Genomic DNA, 21,289 nt, shown 5'->3' with positions numbered 1-21,289 from the left:
CCCATGAACAGTATGAAAAGGCAAAAAGATAGGAGACTGAAAGATGACTTCCCCAGGTTGGTAGGTACCCAGTATGCTATCGGAGATCAGTGGAAAAATAACTCCAGAAAGAATGAAGAGATGGAGCCAAAGCAAAAACACTACCCAGTTGTGGATGTGAATGGTAATAGAAGCAAAGTCCAATGCTGTAAAGAGCAATATTGCATAGGAACCTGGAATGTTAGGTCCATGAATCAAGACAAATTGGAAGTGGTCAAATAGGAGATGGCAAGAGCGAATGCCGACATTTTAGGAATCAGCAAATTAAAATGGACTGGAATGGGTGAATCTAACTCAGATGATCATTATATCTACTACTGTGGGCAAGAACCCCTTAGAAGAAATGGGGTAGCTGTCATAGTCAACAAGAGTCCAAAATGGAGTACTTGGATGCAATCTCAAAAACGACAGAATGATCTCTGTTTATTTCCAAGGCAAATCATTCAATATTACAGTAATCCAAGTCTATGCCTCAACGAGTAATGCTGAAGCTCAAGTTGAACAGTTCTATGAAGACTTTCTAGAACTAACACCCCAAAGAGATGTGCTTTTCATTATAGGGAACTGGAATGCAAAAGTGGGAAGTCAAGAGACACCTGGAGTAACAGGTAAATTTGGCCTTGGAGTACAGAAAGAAGCAGGGCAAAGGTTAACAGAGTTTTGCCAAGAGAATGCACTGGTCATAGCAAACACCCTCTTCCAAAAACACAAGAGAAGACTCTACACATGGACATCAGCAGATAGTCAATACTGAAATCAGACTGATTATATTCTTTGCAGAAAGATGGAGAAGTTCTATACAGTCAGCATTAATAAGACTAGGAGCTGACTGTGGCTTAGATGATGAACTCCTTATTGCCAAATTCAGACTTAAGTTGAAGAAAGTAGGGAAAACCATTAGACCATTCAGGTATCAAATCCCTTACGATTATACAGTGGAAGTGACAAATAGATTCAGGGGATTAGATCTGATAGACAGAGTGCCTGATGAACTATGGACGGAAGTTCATCATATTGTACAGGAGACAGGAATCAAGACCATCCTCAAGAAAAAGAAATGCAAAAAAGCAAAATGGCTGTCTGAGGAGGCCTCACAAATAGCTGTGAAAAGAAGAGAAGTGAAAAGCAAAGGAGAAAAAGAAAGATATACACATTTGAATGCAGAGTTCCAAAGAATAGCAAGGAGAGATAAGAAAGCCTTCCTTAGTGATCAGTGCAAAGAAATAGAGGAAAACAATAGAATGGGAAAGACTAGAGATCTCTTTAAGAAGATTAGAGATACCAAGGGAACATTTCATGCAAAAATGGGCATAATAAACGACAGAAATAGTATGGACCTAACAGAAGCAGAAGATATTAAGAAGAGGTGGCAAGAATACACAGAAGAATTGTACAAAAAAGATTCTCATGACCTAGATAACCATGATGGTGTGCTCACTCACCTAGAGCCAGACATCCTGGGATGCGAAGTCAATTGGGCCTTAGGAAGCATCACTACAAACAAAGCTAGTGGAGGTGATGGAATTCCAGTTGAGCTATTTCAAATCCTAAAAGATGATGCTGTGAAAGTGCTGCACTCAACATGCCAGTAAATTTGGAAAACTCAGCAGTGGCCACAGGACTGGAAAAGGTCAGTTTTCATTCCAATCCCAAAGAAGGGCAGTGGCAAAGAATGTTCAAACTACTGCACAATTGCACTCATCTCACACACTGGTAAAGTATGCTCAAAATACTCAGAGGTTTCAACAATATGTTAACCATGAGCTTCCAGATGCTCAAGCTGGTTTTAGAAAAGGCAGAGGAACCAGAGATAAAATTGCCAACATCCGCTGGATCATCGAAAAGCAAGAGGGTTCCAGAAAAACATCTATTTCTACTTTATTGACTATCCAAAGCCTTTGACTGTGTGGATCACAACAAACTGTGGAAAATTTTGAAAGAGATGGGAATACAGACCACCTGACCTGCCTCTTGAGAAACCTGTATGCAGGTCAGGAAGCAACAGTTAGAACTGGACATGGAACAACAGACTGGTTCCAAATAGGAAAAGGAGTACGTCAAGGCTGTATATTGTCACCCTGCTTATTTAACTTATATGCAGAGTACATCATGAGAAACGCTGGGCTGGATGAAGCACAAGCTAGAATCAAGATTGCCTGGAGAAATATCAATAACCTCAGATATCCGGATGACACCAACCTCATGGCAGAAAGCAAAGAAGAACTAAAGAGCCTCTTGATGAAAGAGAAAGTGGAGAGTGAAAAAGTTGAATTAAAACTCAACATTCAGAAAACTAAGATCATGGCATCCAGTCCCATCACTTCATGGCAAATAGATGGGGAAACAGTGAGAGACTTTATTTTGGGGGCTCCAAAATCACTGCAGATGGTGATTGCAGCCATGAAATTAAAAGATGCTTACTCCTTGGAATAAAAGTTATGACCAACCTAAACAGCATATTAAAAACAGAGACATTACTTTGCCAACACAGTTCCGTCTAGTCAAAGCTACAGTTTTTCCAGTAGTCACGTGTGGATGTGAGAGTGGACTATAAAGAAATGAGTGCCAAAGAATTGATGCTTTTGAACTGTGGTGTTGGAGAAGACTCTTGAGAGTCCCTTGGACTGCAAGCAGATCCAATCAGTCCATCCCAAAGGCAATCAGTCTTGAATATTCATTGGAAAGACTGATGCTGAAGCTGAAACTCCAATACTTTGGCCACCTGATATGAAGAACTGACTCATTGGTAAAGACACTGATGCTGGGAAAGATTGAAGGCAGGAGTATAAGGGGACGACAGAGGATGAGATGGTTGGATGGCATCACCGACTCACTGGACACGAGTTTGAGTAAACCCCGGGAGTTGGTGATGGACAGGGAGGCCTGGAGTGCTGCAGTCCATGGGTTCACAAAGAGTCAGACATGACAGAGCGACTTAACTGAATGGAATAGCAGTTTTAAGACTATTGTGATGCTGCCTCTAAGCAAAAACATAGTATCTCAGAAGCACATTTCGAAGGCCTTATTATTAAAAATCTAAGACTGATTAATCTCTGAGCATCAGAAAGACCTTTAATATTACTGATTAACTTATTAACATTTAAATATTTGTTTCAAAGGATGGGATTAATTTATAGATCTCTAAACAAAAAACAAGGAAAGCAAAGGGATGAGGTAGAATTTGATCAAAACGGCTTACTTATCTGTAGAAATCAGCAGATCTGCTTTAATTACTAGATATTTTGATGTCATTGATTTTATTAAATGATGGAAACTGTATACAGCTGATTTAATGCCAAGGGTCTACATAATGATTTTAATGCAAAATGTGAAGAATATTAACCCCCTCAAACTCTCAGCAAAAGCATCATTAGAGGGTATTTGGTCTCTTCATCAATGTCTATTTAACAGACAGATTTTAAAATTAAGAGTAAATACAAATATTTAGATTTTCCTAATATTCTCAGTTTTGAATACTTTTTCTCAAAGGAAACTTGAAACTCAAAAGTGAAAGTGATAAGTGTTATTCACTCAGTTTTGTCTGACTCTTTGTGATCCCAAGGACTGTAGCTTGCCAAGCTCCTCTGTCCATGGAATTCTCCAAACAAGAAGAATGGAGTAGTTAGCCACTCCCTTCCCCAGGGATCTTCCCAATCCAGGGATGGAGACCAGGTCTCCTGCATTGCAGGAGGATTCTTTACAGTCTGAGTCACTGGGAAAGCCCCCAAACTCAAAGGATTCATGTAATAATAGTGAAGAAGTAAAAATTTTATAGTGGCTGCTGCTGCTAAGTCGCTTCAGTCATGTCCGACTCTGTGCGACCCCATAGACGGCAGCCCATCAGGCTCCCCCGTCCCTGGGATTCTCTAGGCAAGAACACTGGAGTGGGTTGCCATTTCCTTCTCCAATGCATGAAAGTGAAAAGTGAAAGGGAAGTCGCTCAGTCGTGTCTGACTCTTCGCGACCTCATGGACTGCAGCCCACCAGGCTCCTCCATCCAGGGGATTTTCCAGGCAAGAGTACTGGAGTGGATTGCCATTGCCTTCTCCATTTATAGTGGAGTTGCTGTTTATGAGGAAATCAGGTTCCAAAGCTGGAATGTGGAAAAAAAATCATGCATAGCCAATGTTATTCTTTAAAATTCTTAAAGTACAATAGCCTCACCATGTCTAAAGAAAATAGTTTTCTTCCTGTATTGTTACAGCCTGCTGGGTCTTCAGGTACACAGTGCCTTAGAGCAGATTCTCAACAAAAACAAACAAAACAAAAAACATCTGAGACTGAGGCAAGGATGGGAATGTTAGTAGATTACTTTGAAGTAGGGGATAGGTTAGCAAGGGTGAGGAAAAGCAGCAAGTGGGGATGTCAAACAAGAAACAATATGCATAGCTATCAAGAATACCAAGACACACAACAGTTCATTTAAAAGATGCTGTGTTTGAGAGCCTGGAATTCACTAGATGGGATACAAGGGGAGAGAGGCTATGGGATGGAAGATTCCACAGAAGGGAGAAAGCAGGCATCTACCTGGTTTCCTCCTCACTCCTGTTCCCCAATGCTATGGTTCACTCAGAGACATTTAACTGTTCTAGACTTCCAAGTTACTTTATCCAGTCCATCAGGAATTCAAATCCTAGTCCAGGGCCCAGAAGTGATGGGGGAAGCTATGGGCAGGTGGCTGTTTGGCTCAACTGCAAGGCAGAAACCCAAGGAAAGGACCCAGCATTCCCAAAGCAGGTGAAAAATCAATCTCTGGACTTCTCTGGTGGTACAGGGTTAAGAATTCACCTGCCAATGCACAGGATGTGAGTTTGATCCCTACCCTGGAAAGATTCCATATGCCACAGGGCAACTAAGTCCACGAGCTACAACTACTGAGCCCACCTGCCTAGAGCTCATGCTCCAAAACAAGAGAAGCGAGCACACCCCAACCTGAGAGTAGTCCCTGTGTGCAGCAACAAAGACCAAGTGAAGCCAAAAATAAATAACACAACAAAAATAAAATTTAAAAACCCCAAACTTAAAAAAAAAAAAAAATCCCTGGTGGTAGATTGGTCCTGGAGGTTGGTAAATACCAAGGCAATCTAGGGGAGGTCACAAGATATATGTCTAATAATTTGAAGAAGTTGGTTTGCATTTAGACGTTTTACTAGATAAGAAAAAATATTTTCCTTAAATATTAAAAGACATATTCAATACTCTAAGAAATAATATATTTCAGAAGAAAGTAAAAACTAAGACAAATGAAGTAAAAAGAAAGTCATGCCTCTTGTATTGTTTCTAAGGAGCCCAATTCATTAAGCTTGGTATGATGGCAAAACCTGATCTTCCCCTTAAAGCAACTAACTGTACATATACTTCAATACCACTTTATCAATTATCTAATAGGCACCAGGACTTTCTCTTATGGTCTCACTTAAGTTTCAAAGCAAATTCTGTAGGTCCCATTTTACAGAAAACTTAACAGAAAAACAAAGCAGAAAGTCAAACCTACCAAATCACAGAACAAAGACTAGCATAATTTTTTTATTATGCCATGTTATCCAAACCACTGAAAATCTAGTACCCATTTTAATAATTACCAACACTTGGAAAAAGAAATTTCTTCCAATCTCTAACAATAACATTCTTTAGGAGGACTTGTACTTGTCTTAGAAACCAGAATAGGCATCTGCCACCACCAAGGCGGGGCTGAACAGGGAGGCGCAGGCTGCATTGCTTAGGGTAAGGATGGGGCCTGAATGCCCTGAGGGTAATCTGAGGGAGCTAACTGAGATAGCAACCCAAACTGTGGGATAGCCAAAGAGAGAGAAAGAGAGAGAGAGACAGAGAACTTTCCTGCAAAAAGCCCTAACCTAAGGCACTGCCAGGCCCACTCACAGAACAAAGGACTGAGTGAATACCAGAGGAGAGCAAGCTGGCTGTGGACTGGCCCGTGCCCCACTGGAGACAGAGAGGCAGGCAGGTGGCATCTCGGCCTCAGAGACAGCATCCTCTACCAAACTGCAAGCAGGCTCCCAGTTGCTAACCAAGTCTTCCTGGGATCCTGGACGGTTGACATCCACCAGGAGGGCTGCAGTGAGATCAGCTCTCCAGAAGAGACACACGGCACACCTGAGACAGGGGTCCTAGGAAACCGAAAGGCTGGGACAGGGGAGGCGATAAGACGCACCACACTTGGGGAGAGTGCGTTCACCAAGCACCTGGTCACCTGAGCTGCTCGGACCTGGGACGGGCACAAAACTAAGGCCTGACAGAGGCTGCGCCTTTGTGGAGTAACCAAGAACCTGAACCTGAGTGGCTTAGACCTGGGGAGTGCATGCAACCCAGGGCCCGCTTTAGACAGTTCCCCTGCAGAGCAACCTGGAGCCTGAGCAGTGTAGACTGGGAAAGCACACATGCTGGGGGCAAACCCAGTGTAGCTGAGACACTGCGAGCACTCCCACACACGCCAGTGATATTTGTTTGCAGTGTTCCTCCCTCTCCACAGCACGACTGAAAAAGTGAGCCTAAATAAGTGACCACCTTTGCCCCCTTGTGTCAGGGCAGAAATTAGACACTGAAGAGACTTAGACTTGCAAACAGAAGAAGCCAAAATAAACAGAGGGAACCGCTTTGGAAGTGACGTGCAACAGTTAAAACCCTGTAGTTAGCACGGAGTACATTGGAAGGGGTCTGTAGATCTTGAGAAGTATAAGCTAGAACAAGGAACTATCTGAAACTGAACTGATCCCACACTGCCTGCAACAGCTCCAGAGAAATTCATAGATATATTTTTACTATTATCATTTTTTAAATGTTTAATTTTTTTAATTTTTAAGTATTCTATTATTTCTTTAATATTCATTTTTATAATCTACTATTACCTCACAAAAAAAGACCTTATTTTTAAAGCAAACTTCATATATATTTTTTATAATTTTTGTGATTTTGTTTTTTTAATGTATTTTTGAGAGTCTAACCTCTACTCTAGATTTTTAATCTTTGCTTTTTGGTATTTGTTATTAATTTTGTACCTTTAAGAATCCAATCTTCAGTACCCATTTTTACTTAGGAGTGTGATTACTGGCTTGATTGCCCTCTCCCCCTTTTGACTCTTCTTTTTCTCCCCTAGGTCACCTCTATCTCCTCCCTCCCCCTTCTCTTCTCTACTTAACTCTGTGAATCTCTTTGGGTATTCTGGGCTGTGGAGAACACTTACGGAACTGATTACTAGCTAAATCTGTTCCTTTTGACCCCCCTCTTCTCCTCCTGGTCACCTCTATCTCCTTCCTCCCTCTTCTTTTCTCTGTGTAACTCCGTGAACCTCTCTGGGTGTTCCAGGCTGTGGAGGGCACACAGGGATTTGTTTACTGGCTAGATTGCTCTCTCCCCTTTTGATTCCCCCTCTTCTCCTCCTGGTCACCTCTATCTCCCTCCTTCTCTTCTCCATGTAACTCAGCAAACCTTTCTGGATGTACCTCTTTGTGGAGAATCTTTTATCCATTAACCTAGATGTTTTATCATCAGTGCTGTATGGATGGAGAAGTCTTGAGGCTACTGTAAGAATAAGTCTGAAAACCAGAGATAGGAGGCTTAAGTCCAAAATCTGAGAATACCAGAGAACCCCTGGTGTTACATTAATTGATAAGAGCTCATCCAAAAGCATCCATACATACACTGAAACCAAGCTCCACCCAAGAGCCAACAAGTTCCAGAGAAAGACATACCATGCAAATTCTCCAGCAACGCAGGAACATAGCCTTGAACTTTAATATACAGGCTGCCGAAAGTCACACCAAACCCCTAAACATCTCAAAACTCACTACTGGACACTTCATTGCATTCCAGAGAGAAGAAATCCAGCTCCACCCAGCAGAACACCTACGCAAGCTTCCCTAACCAGGAAACCTTGACAAGCCACTCGTCCAACACCACCCACAGGGAGGAATCTCCACAATAAAGAAGAACCACAAACTGCCAGAATATAGAAAGGCCACCCCAAACACAGAAATCTAAACAAGATAAAAAGGCAGAGAAATACTCAGCAGGTAAAGGAACATGATAAATGCCCACCAAACCAGACAAAAGAGGAGGCAATAGGGAGTCTACCTGAAAAAGAATTCAGAATAATGACAGTAAAAATGATCCAAAATCTTGAAAACAAAATGGAGTTACAGATAAATAGCCTGGAAACAAGGACTGAGAAGATGCAAGAAAAGTTTAACAAGGACCGAGAAGAAATAAAAGAGAGTCAATCAATAATGAATAATGCAATAAATGAGATCAAAAACACTCTGGAGGGCAACAACAGTAGAATACTGAGGCAGAAGATAAGATAAGTGAGGTAGAAGATAGAATGGTAGAAATAAATAAAACAGAGAGGAAAAAAGAAAAAAGAATTAAAAGAAATGAGGACAACCTCAGAGACCTCTGGGACAATGTTAAATGCCCCAACATTCGAATCATAGGAGTCCCAGAAGAAGAAGACAAAAAGAAAGGCCATGAGAAAATACATGAGGAGATAATAGTTGAAAACTTCCCTAAAATGGGGAAGGAAATAGCCACCTAAGTCCAAGAAACCCAGAGAGCCCCAAACAGGATAAACCCAAGGTGAAACACCCCAAGACACATATTAATCAAATTAACAAAGATCAAACACAAAGAGCAAATATTAAAAGCAGCAAGGGAAAAACAACAAATAACACACAAGGGATTCCCATAAGAATAACAGCTGATCTTTCAATAGAAACTCTTCAGGCCTGGAGGGAATGGCAGGACATACTTTAAGTATGTGATGAAAGAAAATAACCTACAGCCCAGATTACTGTACCCAGCAAGGATCTCATTCAAATATAAAGGAGAAATCAAAAGCTTTACAGACAAAAAAGGCTGAGAGAATTCAGCACCACCAAATCAGCTCTTCAACAAATCTTAAAGGATCTTCTCTAGACAGGAAACACAGGAAAGGTATATAAACTTGAACCCAAAAAAACCAAAGTAAATGGCAATGGGATCACACTTATCAATAATTACCTTAAATGTAAATGGGTTGAATGCCCCAACCAAAAGACAAAGACTGGCTGAATGGATACAAAAACAAGACCCCTATATATATTGTCTACAAGAGACCCACCTCAAACCTAGAGACACATACAGACTGAAATGAAGGGCTGGAAAAAGATATTCCACGCAAATGGAGACCAAAAGAAAGCAGGAGTAGTAATACTCATATCAGATAAAATAAACATTGAAATATAGGCTGTGAAGAGAGAAAAAGAAGGACACTACATAATGACCAAAGGATCACTCCTAGAAGAAGATATAACAATTATAAATATATATGCACCCAACATAGGAACACTGCAATATGTAAGGCAAATGCTGCCAAGAATGAAAGGAGAAATTAACAATAACACAATAAAAGTGGGAGACTTTAATACCCCACTCACACCTATGGATAGATCAACTAAACAGAAAATTAGCAAGGAAACACAAACTTTAAAAGATGCAATGGACCAGTTAGACCTAATTGATATCTATAGGACATTTCACCCCAAAACAATGAATTTCACCTTTTTCTCAAGTGCACACAGAACCTTCTCCAAGATAGATCACATCCTGAGCTATAAATCTAGCCTTGGTAAATTCAAAAAAATTGAAATTATATCAAGCATCTTTTCTTATCACAATGCAGTAAGATTAGATATCAACTACAGGAAAAAAACTATTAAAAATTCCAACATATGGAGGCTAAACAACACATTTCTGAATAACCAACACATCACAGAAGAAATCAAAAAAGAAATCAAAATATGTATAGAAACGAATGAAAATGAAAACACAACAATCCGAAACCTATGGATTCAGTAAAAGCAGTGCTAAGGGGAAGGTTCATAGCAATACAAGCCTACCTCAAGAAACAGGAGAGAAATCAAATAAATAACCTAACTCTACACCTAAAGCAACCAGAAAAGGAAGAAATGAAGCACCCCAGGTTAGTAGAAGGAAAGAAATTATAAAAATTAGGGCAGAAATAAATGCAAAAGAAACAAAGGAGACCATAGCCCAAATCAACAAAGCCTAAAGCTGGTTCTTTGAGAAGATAAAATAGACAAACCATTAGTCAGCCTCATCAAGAAACAAAGGGAGAAGAATCAAATCAACAAAATTAGAAACGAAAATGGAGAGATCACAATAGACAACACAGAAATACAAAGGATCATAAGAGACTACTATCAGCAACTATATGCCAAAAAAATGGACAACTTGGAAGAAATGGACAAATACTTAGAAAAGTATAACTTTCCAAAACTGGACCAGGAAGAAATAGAAAATCTTAACAGACCCATCACAAACACAGAAATTGAAACTGTAATCAGAAATCTTCCAGCAAACAAAAGCCCAGGACCAGATGGCTTCACAGATGAATTCTACCAAAAATTTAGAGAAGAGCTAACACTTATCCTACTCAAACTCTTCCAGAAAATTTCAGAGGAAGGTAAACTTCCAAACTCATTCTATGAGGCCACCATCACCCTAATACCAAAACCAGACAAAGATGCCAAAAAAAGAAAACTACAGGCCAATATCACTGATGAACATAGATGCAAAAATCCTTAACAAAATTCTAGAAAACAGAATCCAACAACATATTAAAAAGATCATACATCATGACCAAGTGGGCTTTATCCCAGGGATGCAAGAATACTTCAAGATTTGCAAATCAATATGATACATCACATTAACAAATTGAAAGGTAAAACTCACACGATCATCTCAATACATGCAGAGAAAGCCTTTGACAAAATTCAAGATCGATTTAAGATAAAAACCTCAGAAAGCAGGAATAGAAGGAACATACCTCAATAATACCTCATAATAAAAGCCATATATGATAAACCCACAGCAAAAATTATCCTTAATGGTGAAAAATTGAAAGCATTTCCCCTAAAGTCAGGAACAAGACAAGGGTGTGCGCTCTCACCACTACTATTCAACATAGTTTTGGAAGTTTTAGCCACAGCAATCAGAGAAGACAAAGAAATACAAGGAATCCAGATTGGAAAAGAAGAAGTAAAACTCTCACTGTTTGCAGACGACATGATCCTCTACATAGAAAACCCTAAAGACTCTACCAGAAGATTACTTGAGCTAATCAATGAATATAGTAAAGTTGCAGGATATAATATTAACAAACAGAAATCCCTTGCATTCCTATACACTAACAATGAGAAAAACAGAAAGAGAAATTAAGGAAACAATTCCATTCACCATTGCAACGAAAATAATAAAATACTTAGGAATAATTCTACCTAAAGAAACAAAACACCTATATATAGAAAACTATAAAACACTGATGAAAGGAATCAAAGAGGACACAAATAGATGGAGAAATATACCATGCTCATGGATTGGAAGAATCAATACAGTGAAAATGAGTATACTATCAAAGCAATCTATAGATTCAATGCAATCCCTATCAAGCCACCAATGGTATTTTTTAGAGAATTAGAACAAATAATTTCACAATTTGTATGGAAATACAAAAAACCTTGAATAGCCTAAGCAATCTTGAGAAGAAGAATGGAACTGGAGAAATCAACCTGACTGACTTCAGGCTATACTACAAAGCTTCAGTCATCAAGACAGTATGGTGCACACAAAGACAGAAATATAGATCAATGGAACAAAATAGAAAGCCCAGATATAAATCTATGCACCTATGAACATCTTATCTTTGACAAAGAAGGCAAGAATGTGCAATGGAGAAAAGACAATCTCTTTAACAAGTGGTGCTGGGAAAACTGGTCAACCACTTGTAAAACAATGAAACTAGAACACTTTCTAACACCATACACAAAAATAAACTCAAAATGGATTAAAGATCTAAACATATGACCAGAAACTATAAAACTCCTAGAGGAAAACATAGGCAAAACACTCTCTGATGTAAATCATAGCAGGATCCTCTATCACCCACTTCCCAGAGTAATGGAAATAAAAGCAAAAATAAACAGTGGGACCTAATTAAACTTAAAATCTTTTGCACAAGGAAGGAAACTATAAGCAAGGTGAAAGACAGCCTTCAGAATGGGAGAAAATAATAGGAAATGAAGCAACTGACAAAGAATTAATCTCAAAAATATACAAACAACTCCTGCAGCTCAACTGCAAAAAAATAAACGACCCAATCAAAAAATGGCCCAAAGAACTAAACAGACATTTCTCGAAAGAAGACATACAGATGGCTAACAAACACATGAAAAGGTGCTCAACATCACTCATGATCAGAGAAATGCAAGTCAAATCTACGATGAGGTACCATCTCATCCCAGTCAGAATAGCTGCCATCCAAAAATCTACAAACAATAAATGCTGGAGAGGGTGTGGAGAAAAGGGAACCCTCTTACACTGTTGGTGGGAATGCAAACTAGTACAGCCACTATGGAGAACAGTGTGGAGATTCCTTAAAAAACTGGAAATAGAACTGCCGTATGACCCAACAATCCCACTGCTGGGCATACACACCAAGGAAACCAGAATTGAAAGAGACACGTGTACCCCAATGTTCATCGCAGCACTGTTTACAATAGCCAGGACATGAAAGCAACCTAGATGTCCACTGGCAGAAGAGTTGATAAGAAAGCTGTGGTACAGTTACACAATGGAATATTACTCAGCTATTAAAAAGAATGCATTTGAATCAGTTCTAATGAGGTGGATAAAACTGGAGCCTATTATACAGAGCAAAGTAAGCCAGAAAGAAAAACACCAATACAGTATACTAATGCATATATATGCAATTTAGAAAGATGGTTAATGATTATCCTATATACGAGACAGCAAAAAAGACACAGATGTATAGTACAGTCTTTTGGACTCTGTGGGAGAAAGCGAGGGTGGGATAATCTGAGAGAATAGCATTGAAATATGTATATTATGAAACAGATAGCCAGGCCAGGTTCAATGCCTGAGACAGGGTGGTCAGGGCTGGTGCACTGGGATATCCCAGAGGGATGGAATGGGGAGGGAGGTGGGAGGGGGGTTCAGGATGGGGAACACATGTAAACCCCTGGCTGATTCATGTTAATGTATGGCAAAAACCACTACAATATTGTAAAGTAATTAGGCTCCAATTAAAATAAATAAAAAATAAAAAAGAAAGACATCCCATATTCATGGATTGGACAATCATCGGAAAAGCAAGCGAGTTCCAGGAAAAAAATCTATTTCTGCTTTATTGACTATGCCAATATGTGACTGTGTGGATCACAATAAACTGTGGAAACTTCTGAAAGAGATGGGAATACCAGACCACCTGACCTGCCTCTTGAGAAATCTGTATGCAGGTCAGGAAGCAACAGTTAGAACTGGACATGGAACAACAGACTGGTTCCAAATAGGAAAAGGAGTACATACAGGCTGTATATTGTCACCCTGCTTATTTAACTTATATGCAGAGTACATCATGAGAAACGCTGGGCTGGAAGAAGCACAAGCTGGAATCAAGATTGCCGGGAGAAATATCAATCACCTCAGATATGCAGATGACACCACCCTTATGGCAGAAAGTGAAAAAGAACTAAAGAGCCTCTTGATGAAGGTGAAAGAGGAGAGTGAAAAGGTTGGCTTAAAACAACATTCAGAAAACGAAGATCATGGCATCTGGTCCCATCACTTCATGGGAAATAGATGGGGAAACAGTGGAAACAGTGTCAGACTTTATTTTTGGGGGCTCCAAAATCACTGCAGATCACCATCATACACTGCAGCCATGAAATTAAAAGACGCTTACTCCTTGGAAGGAAAGTTATGATCAACCTAGATAGCATATTCAAAAGCAGAGACATTACTTTGCCAACAAAGGTCCATCTAGTCAAGGCTATGGTTTTTCCAGTGGTCATGTATGGATGTGAGAGTTGGACTGTGAAGAAAGCTGAGCACCGAAGAATTGATGCTTTTGAACTGTGGTGCTGGAGAAGACTCTTGAGAGTCCCTTGGACTGCAAGGAGATCGAACCAGTCCATTCTGAAGGAGATCAGCCCTGGGATTTCTTTGGAAGGACTGATGCTAAAGCTGAAACTCCAGTACTTTGGCCACCTCATGTGTAGAGTTGATCACTGGAAAAGACTCTGATGCTGGGGGTGATTGGGGGCAGGAGGCGAAGGGGATGATAGAGGATGAGATGGCTGGATGGCATCACTGACTCGACGGACGTGAGTCTGAGTGAATTCTGGGAGTTGGTGATGGACAGGGAGGCCTGGCATGCTGCGATTCATGGGGTTGCAAAGAGTCGGACACGACTGAGCGACTGAACTGAACTGAACTGAACTGAACTGAATATAGCAATAATACTCCCCAAACTGACCTACAGATTCAACAGAATTCCTATCAAAATCCCAGCTGGCTATTTTTTTTTTTTTTTTTTGCAGAAATTTACAATATGACTCTACAATTATTATGCAAACAAAAGGGGCAATCTTGAAAAAGAACAAAGTTGGAAGATGAACACTATTTGAATTCAAAACTTACTAAAAAGTGACAGGAATCAAGACAGTGTGGTAACCACATAAGGATAGACATATATCAATGGAATAAAACTGAAAGTGCATAAATAAGCCCTAACACTATAGTTCGGAGAAGGCGATGGCACCCCACTCCAGTACTCTTGCCTGGAAAATCCCATGGACAGAGGAGCCTGGTGGGCTGCAGTCCATGGGGTCGCGAAGAGTCGGACATGACTGAGCGACTTCACTTTAACTTTTCACTTTTCACTTTCATGCATTGGAGAAGGAAATGGCAACCCACTCCAGTGTTCTTGCTTGGAGAATCCCAGGGACAGGGAAGCCTGGTGGGCTGCCATCTCTGGAGTCGCACAGAGTCAGATACTACTGAAGCGACTTAGCAGCAGCAGCAGTAGCAACAATATAGTTAACCAATTTCTGACAAGAGTGCCAAGACAATTCAATTTTCAACAAATGGTACTAGGACAATTGCACACCCACAGGCAAAAGAGTGGAACTGGACTCCTTTCTTATACCACACAAAAATTAATTCCAAATTAACTCCATAGACTTAAGTGTAAGAGTTAAAACAATAAAGCTCTTTTAAAAAATCTTAACAAGTTAGGCAAAACCTTAGATACAATACCAAAAGCATACGTAACAATAGAAAAATTAAATATATTTGCCTTTATCAAAATTAAACATTTTCTGTTTGAAAGGATACAATTAAAATGAGAAGACAACTCATAGGAGAAAATATATGCATATCCCACATCTGATAGGGGACTAATATCTAAAATATACAAAGGACTTTTACAATTCAATCATAAAGACAAAATCCAAGTAAAAACGGTCTGAGGATCTGAATAGACATTTTTCCAAAGATATACAAATGGTCAATAAGCATATAAGAAAATATTCAATGTCATTAGTCATCAGAGAAATGCAAATCAAAACCACAATTAGATACCACTTACCATGCAGACTCCAAAATTCCTCTTAAAGGGTAAAGATACGGAGAACAGGAAGGAAACATACAAACACCAGAAACAAATTCATTTATGCAGGAAAGTAATATGTGATTGAGTTGGTATTGTAAATTAGCAAAGAGATGTACTACTCAATGAATGGTCTAGTAATAATTAGCTATCTACTGGAAGAAAAATCAAACTGGATCCACATGTGATACATACAAAAAAAATTCTAGAGAAAGTAAAAACCTAAGCATAAAAAGTCTATAAATGTGACAAAAGAAAAATATGTTATAATATTTTTATGATATATCACTATTAAGCAAGAGAACATAATTAATATTATTTAGAAATATTATTAAGACCTAAATCCTGATAAGCAAAAAGAGGAAGAGTTGATACATTAAATTAAAATTTAAAAAATTTATAAAGCACCATAAATAAAACTAAATGACAAACAACAGAATAGGATAAAATGTTTGCAATGTTTATAACAGACCAAAGATTATTTTCCAGAAGATCTAAGGAACTCCCACAAAGCAGTAAGAGAGCTGTACATAAAGAATCACACTCAGGATGTACACTATAATTCTGTTTTAGTATCAAAAAATTGACAACATCAGCCCTCATCAACTGAGGTAGAGCTAAGTTAGAATAAATTCCCATTATCTAATAGTTAAAAGAATGAGGTTTATAGATCTTTTGACATTAAAAGTTCTAGTGCTACCATAAAAACAATCAAGCTTCACAGTACACACACACCTTGATCCCATTCATATTTTAAAATAGATTTATGGCTGTGTTCAAAAAGGATACACACCTGGCTACTAATTTTCTCTCTAGAGAGGAGGTTGGAATGGGAGGAACTACTGGAGGATATTTTTATTCAATATACCTCTACACTGTTTGAATATTTTACAATGATAATATTACCTAGTCAACTAAATTTAATAACCTGTAACTGGAAATACATGTGAAAACATAGTAATTAAGAGTCACCTAGAAGTCTAGTATCCAGAACACCAATCATATATTACTGGTGTATTTTCTTCCAGCTTTATGATTGTAGATTTCTTAAAAATATCACCTTGTATCTAAAATTTATAGCCTTTAATGAGGATTTCCCCTTTGGAAAAAAATCCTCCTCATCTACTGACCATCTCATTCTATTGACCATACAATGTATACATTGTTTTCGCCTAAGTTATTAAGAAAAGTATTTCATTTGTTGTTCAGTGCTTCATGATGTGAGAATTGTCCTTAAATGGCAGACTTTCTACCAATGATCTTTATTAACATTTATGGACTATAGTCACTGACCTAACTGTGGTCACAGGAACTGAACTATTTTTTTCTTATCCTAAATATGGGAACTTCAAAATAAACCAATTCTGCCTCTTTGGACTCAATCAGATAAATGAGTACAGCACTTAGTACTGTACTCAATAAACACGGTGCTCTCTCACATTACAAAGGAGATAGTTGTTCTAGGTAGAACTTTTCTCCACAGAAGACTGTAAATATCTTGCAACCCTGTAGTCACTATGATCTAAGCTAGAGTTTATATTTAGAGTCATCTGAAGATTGTACTATTACTAGTTCCATGCAGCTGAATGAGTCTGTAAATTAATGGAGTGGATAAGCAGATATACTATTAAAAAAAAAAAAAAAAAAACTTGTTGAGAATTTCTTAGAGCTTTAAACTGTGAATGTTCTTTCTTCATCTTTCCTTATAAGTGGAAGGAATGTATTTGATATCAGAAATATTGATAGGAAAGCTAAAAGCAAAGTCTCTGGTTTTCAAGATCATATTTCGTGTATTAATGATTAAACACCTTTGAGGAATAACAGGGAAAATATAAAGCTTTATGAAAAGTTCTTGTGCCTAGTGATATAGCATCTACCAAGGAGATTAGTTTATTTCTAATCTATTCCTAGAAAACAAATGTAGCTGAAGTTACATTTTTCTGTCACTGACATATTCCACTTGTTACTTTCCACCCATTAGCAATGATTTACAAAAAAATTACATACTATATCAAACTCATTCCCTCTTTTTCTAATCAATTTTTTAAATTGATTTTTAAATGTTGTTTTTAATAAAAGTAATACTAATTCCCAGAATTTTAAATAAAGTTGTTTGAAACATTAAAAATTATGGTTTCATAAAAAGGCACAGCTTCCTTCTCAAAAATTGGGATTAAAAAAAGGCTAAAATGCCCAATACCAAGACGGAATTTCTCCAATATAAACTGGTTGACTTCTTAGTCCGAAATATGCTTCTACATCGCAGCAATTTTAGGCAGTTATAAAGGAAAAGGGGATACGTGATGAAACTAACAGCAAAAGTTCACCAACTTACTGAAAGCAATTTGGCCCAAATACAGTGGCAAGATTGTGAACATTCATGCGGTTCTGCACATGGTGCTTGGCTACTTTCGTCAAGAACTGGCAAAGGTACTTGAGGAGGCAGTAGTGGGTATCTGGCAGCTCTTCTATTAAGGCTCTTAAGTTACTCTCTTGAGCATCATTTCTGTCATCTGGGAAAAAAAAAAAGAAGAAAAATTGTTCTCAGGTATATTTTACAGTAGTAAAAAAGATACACAAGTACAATATATCCCAACATTTAATTCAGAAATCATTTCCAGGGACTGAGATGTGACATTATAAAGAGGCATTTTCGCTTTTTCTTTGATCCTCAAGCATTTAATTTTCAAGAATAACTGACTTATTCAAGACATCCTGAAAACCACAAGCTTTTTATTCAGTGAACAAAATAGGGTGGTATTTCAATTCTGTGTTTTCTTGCCATAAATTAAGATAATGGCTGGACTTTTATCCATAGCACATCATCCATTTCATTTTTGCCTTCAAGTCTGTTAAAAACAAGAATCTCTTGGTTGAAAAAACTTGATGTAAGAGACCTACATGGATCACCATGAGTGACACCAAACTCAATAATCAGGGGTCTGTGCATAGAGAAAATGGACAGAATCTTTAAATTTTTAAGGAGATTTTTAATCACCCACATGTCACAGAGTTTAGAATTTGATATATGCTTCATACAAAAGTCTAATAACTTTGTGTGTGCCTAGTTGCTCAGCTGGATTGAGCTTATCTGACTCTTTTCGACCCTTTGGACTGTAGCCTGCCAGGATCCAAGGATTTCCTAGGCAAGAATACTGGAGTGGGTTGCCATTGCCTCCTCCAGGAGATCTTCCCGACCCAGTGATTAAACCCTAGTCTTCTGTGTCTCCTGCATTGCAGGTAGATTCTTTACCCACTGAGCCACTGGGGAAGCCCCAGTAACCTTGTATGAAGCCAAAAACATCCAGCAATGTACCAAAATTCACAGGCAGACATGTGAAAAGTTTCCCTCAATTCTCAGAGATTTGTTTTGTCGATATTTAAATAGTAAAGTTGCTATCTTAAGTAATTCTGTATACTACTTTCTATCATAGGGACAAACAAATCCTTTACAGAAGATACTTTCAGGGAATAATGACAACCTATCAGAGATCAAATTGTCAACATCTGTTGGATCATCGAAAAAGCAAGAGAGTTCCAGGAAAAAAGTCTATTTCTGCTTTACTGACTATGCCAAAGCCTTTGACTGTGTGGATCACAATAACCTGTGGAAAATTCTTCAAGAGATAGGAATATCAGACCACCTGACCTGCCTCTTGAGAAATGTGTATGCAGGACAGGAAGCAACAGTTAGAACTGGACATGGAACAACAGACTGGTTCCAAATAGGAAAAGGAGTACATCAAGGCTGTATATTGTCACCCTGCTTATTTAACTTATATGCAGAGTACATCATGAGAAACACTAGGCTGGAAGAAGCACAAGCTGGAATCAAGATTGCCGGGAGAAATATCAATCACCTCAGATATACAGATGACACCACCCTTATGGCAGAAAGTGAAAAGAACTAAAGAGCCTCTTGATGAAAGTGAAAGTGGAGAGTGAAAAAGTTGGCTTAAAGCTCAACATTTAAAAAATTAAGATCATGGCATCTGGTCCCATCACTTCATGGGAAATAGATGGGGAAACAGTAGAAACAGTGTCAGACTTTATTTTGGGGGGCTCCAAAATCACTGCAGATGGTGACTGCGGCCATGAAATTAAAGGATGCTTACTCCTTGGAAGGAAAATTATGACCAACCTAGACAGCATATTAAAAAGCAGAGACATTACTTTGCCAACAAAGGTCTGTCTAGTCAAGGCTATGGTTTTTCCAGTGGTCATGTATGGATGTGAGAGTTGGACTGTGAAGAAAGCTGAGCAGCGAAGAATTGATGCTTTTGAACTGTGGTGCTGGAGAAGACTTTTGAGAGTCCCTTGGACTGCAAGGAGATCCAACCAGTCCATCCTAAAGGAGACCAGTCCTGGGTGTTCATTGGAAGGACTGATGTTGAAGCTGAAACTTCAATACTTTGGCCACCTGATGTGAAGAGCTGACTCTGATGCTGGCAAAGATTGAGGGCAGGAAGAGAAGGGGACAACAGAGGACGAGATGGTTGGATGGCATCACTGACTCAATGGACATGGGTTTGGGGGGACTCCGGGAATTGGTGATGGACAGGGAGACCTAGCATACTACAGTTCATGGGGTTGCAAAGAGTCGGACACGACCGAGCAACTGAACTGAACTGAACATTTAACACATATTGGATTCTTTAATTTAGATAGGCCACCTGCTCCAGCCATTCAATAGTGTAAGAAACAGAAAAGTGAGGCAAGTAAGATGCAAAGGAAGAAGAGTGCCGGCATTACAGATACACAGGTAATGTCCAATAGCAGGAAGTGAAAACACAGAAAGTCACAGACTGCCACTGACAGTGGCTGTAGACCACAGGATAAGAATGCAGGCTAGGAAGCAGGTTTAACTACCTACTACTTTTGTGACCTCAGACTCTTCACTGCACTGTTTCCTTATTTTTAAGGGTAATATCAACTGGAGAAGGCAATGGCACTCAACTCCAGTACTCTTGCCTGGAAAATCCCATGGACAGATGAGCCTGGTAGGCTGCAGTCCATAGGGTCGCCAAGAGTCGGACACGACTGAGCGACTTCCCTTTCACTTTTCACTTTCATGCATTGGAGAAGGAAATGGCAACCCACTCCAGTGTTCTTGCCTGGAGAGTCCCAGGGATGGGGTAGCCTGGTGGGCTGCCATCTATGGGGTCACGCAGAGTCAGACACGACTGAAGCGACTTAGTAAAAAATGCAAATCAACTATGAAACAGGGTTGTGATGAGGATTAAATGAGTTGACACTTGCAGAGTATTTAAAACAAAGTAGGTGACACATACTAAGTGCTATGTTAAGTGTTTGTTAAATAAGCAAAGTAATGTTTTGCTTTACCTTCATTACCTTGGTTTTATGAATGCAGTGAGGTTTCAGTGAAATGTCTTTTAATACGAACCCATTTCACCCTTATGAATGTTAGAATAAGTGATGCTGTCAAAAATAGCAATGCTGAAAATGTATAGATGTCCCCTCTTTGGTAGAATCATATTGGAGAACATTCTATTTATGACTGGAATAACTCCATTTCTTATTGATCACAAACAATGTGATCCAGTAAACTATAATTTCAGGGCAAATAGATCTCTTGATACTAGAAACTATTCATAGTAATTTTTTTGGCTGTGCTGGCTGTTCTTATCTCCAGTTGCAGTGAGCAGGGACTACTCTGTAGTTGGGGTGTGCAGGCTTCTCATTGCAGTGGCTTCTCTTGTTGCAGAGAACAGGCTCTAGGGCATGAGGGCTTCAATAGCTGTTTCA

At 39.0% G+C, this 21,289-nt stretch overlaps 1 protein-coding gene across 9 annotated transcripts in view; it reads right to left on the bottom strand.

Annotated features, from left to right (window-relative positions):
* Window positions 1–21,289, bottom strand: part of FAM13A (family with sequence similarity 13 member A) — a 337,331-nt gene that overhangs the window by 253,876 nt on the left and 62,166 nt on the right. For all 9 annotated transcript variants that reach the window (XM_070790892.1, XM_070790889.1, XM_070790891.1 and 6 more), the window contains one exon: window positions 17,859–18,036. In XM_070790892.1, the coding sequence (XP_070646993.1) occupies window positions 17,859–18,036 (178 nt within the window). The remainder of the gene's footprint in view (window positions 1–17,858; window positions 18,037–21,289) is intronic.

This window comes from Bos indicus, chromosome 6 (genome assembly GCF_029378745.1).
Source record: "Bos indicus isolate NIAB-ARS_2022 breed Sahiwal x Tharparkar chromosome 6, NIAB-ARS_B.indTharparkar_mat_pri_1.0, whole genome shotgun sequence".
NCBI classification, from domain to species: domain Eukaryota; kingdom Metazoa; phylum Chordata; class Mammalia; order Artiodactyla; family Bovidae; genus Bos; species Bos indicus.
The sequence above is the reverse complement of the archived record's forward strand: the minus strand, read 5'-3'. Positions and strand labels throughout refer to the sequence as shown.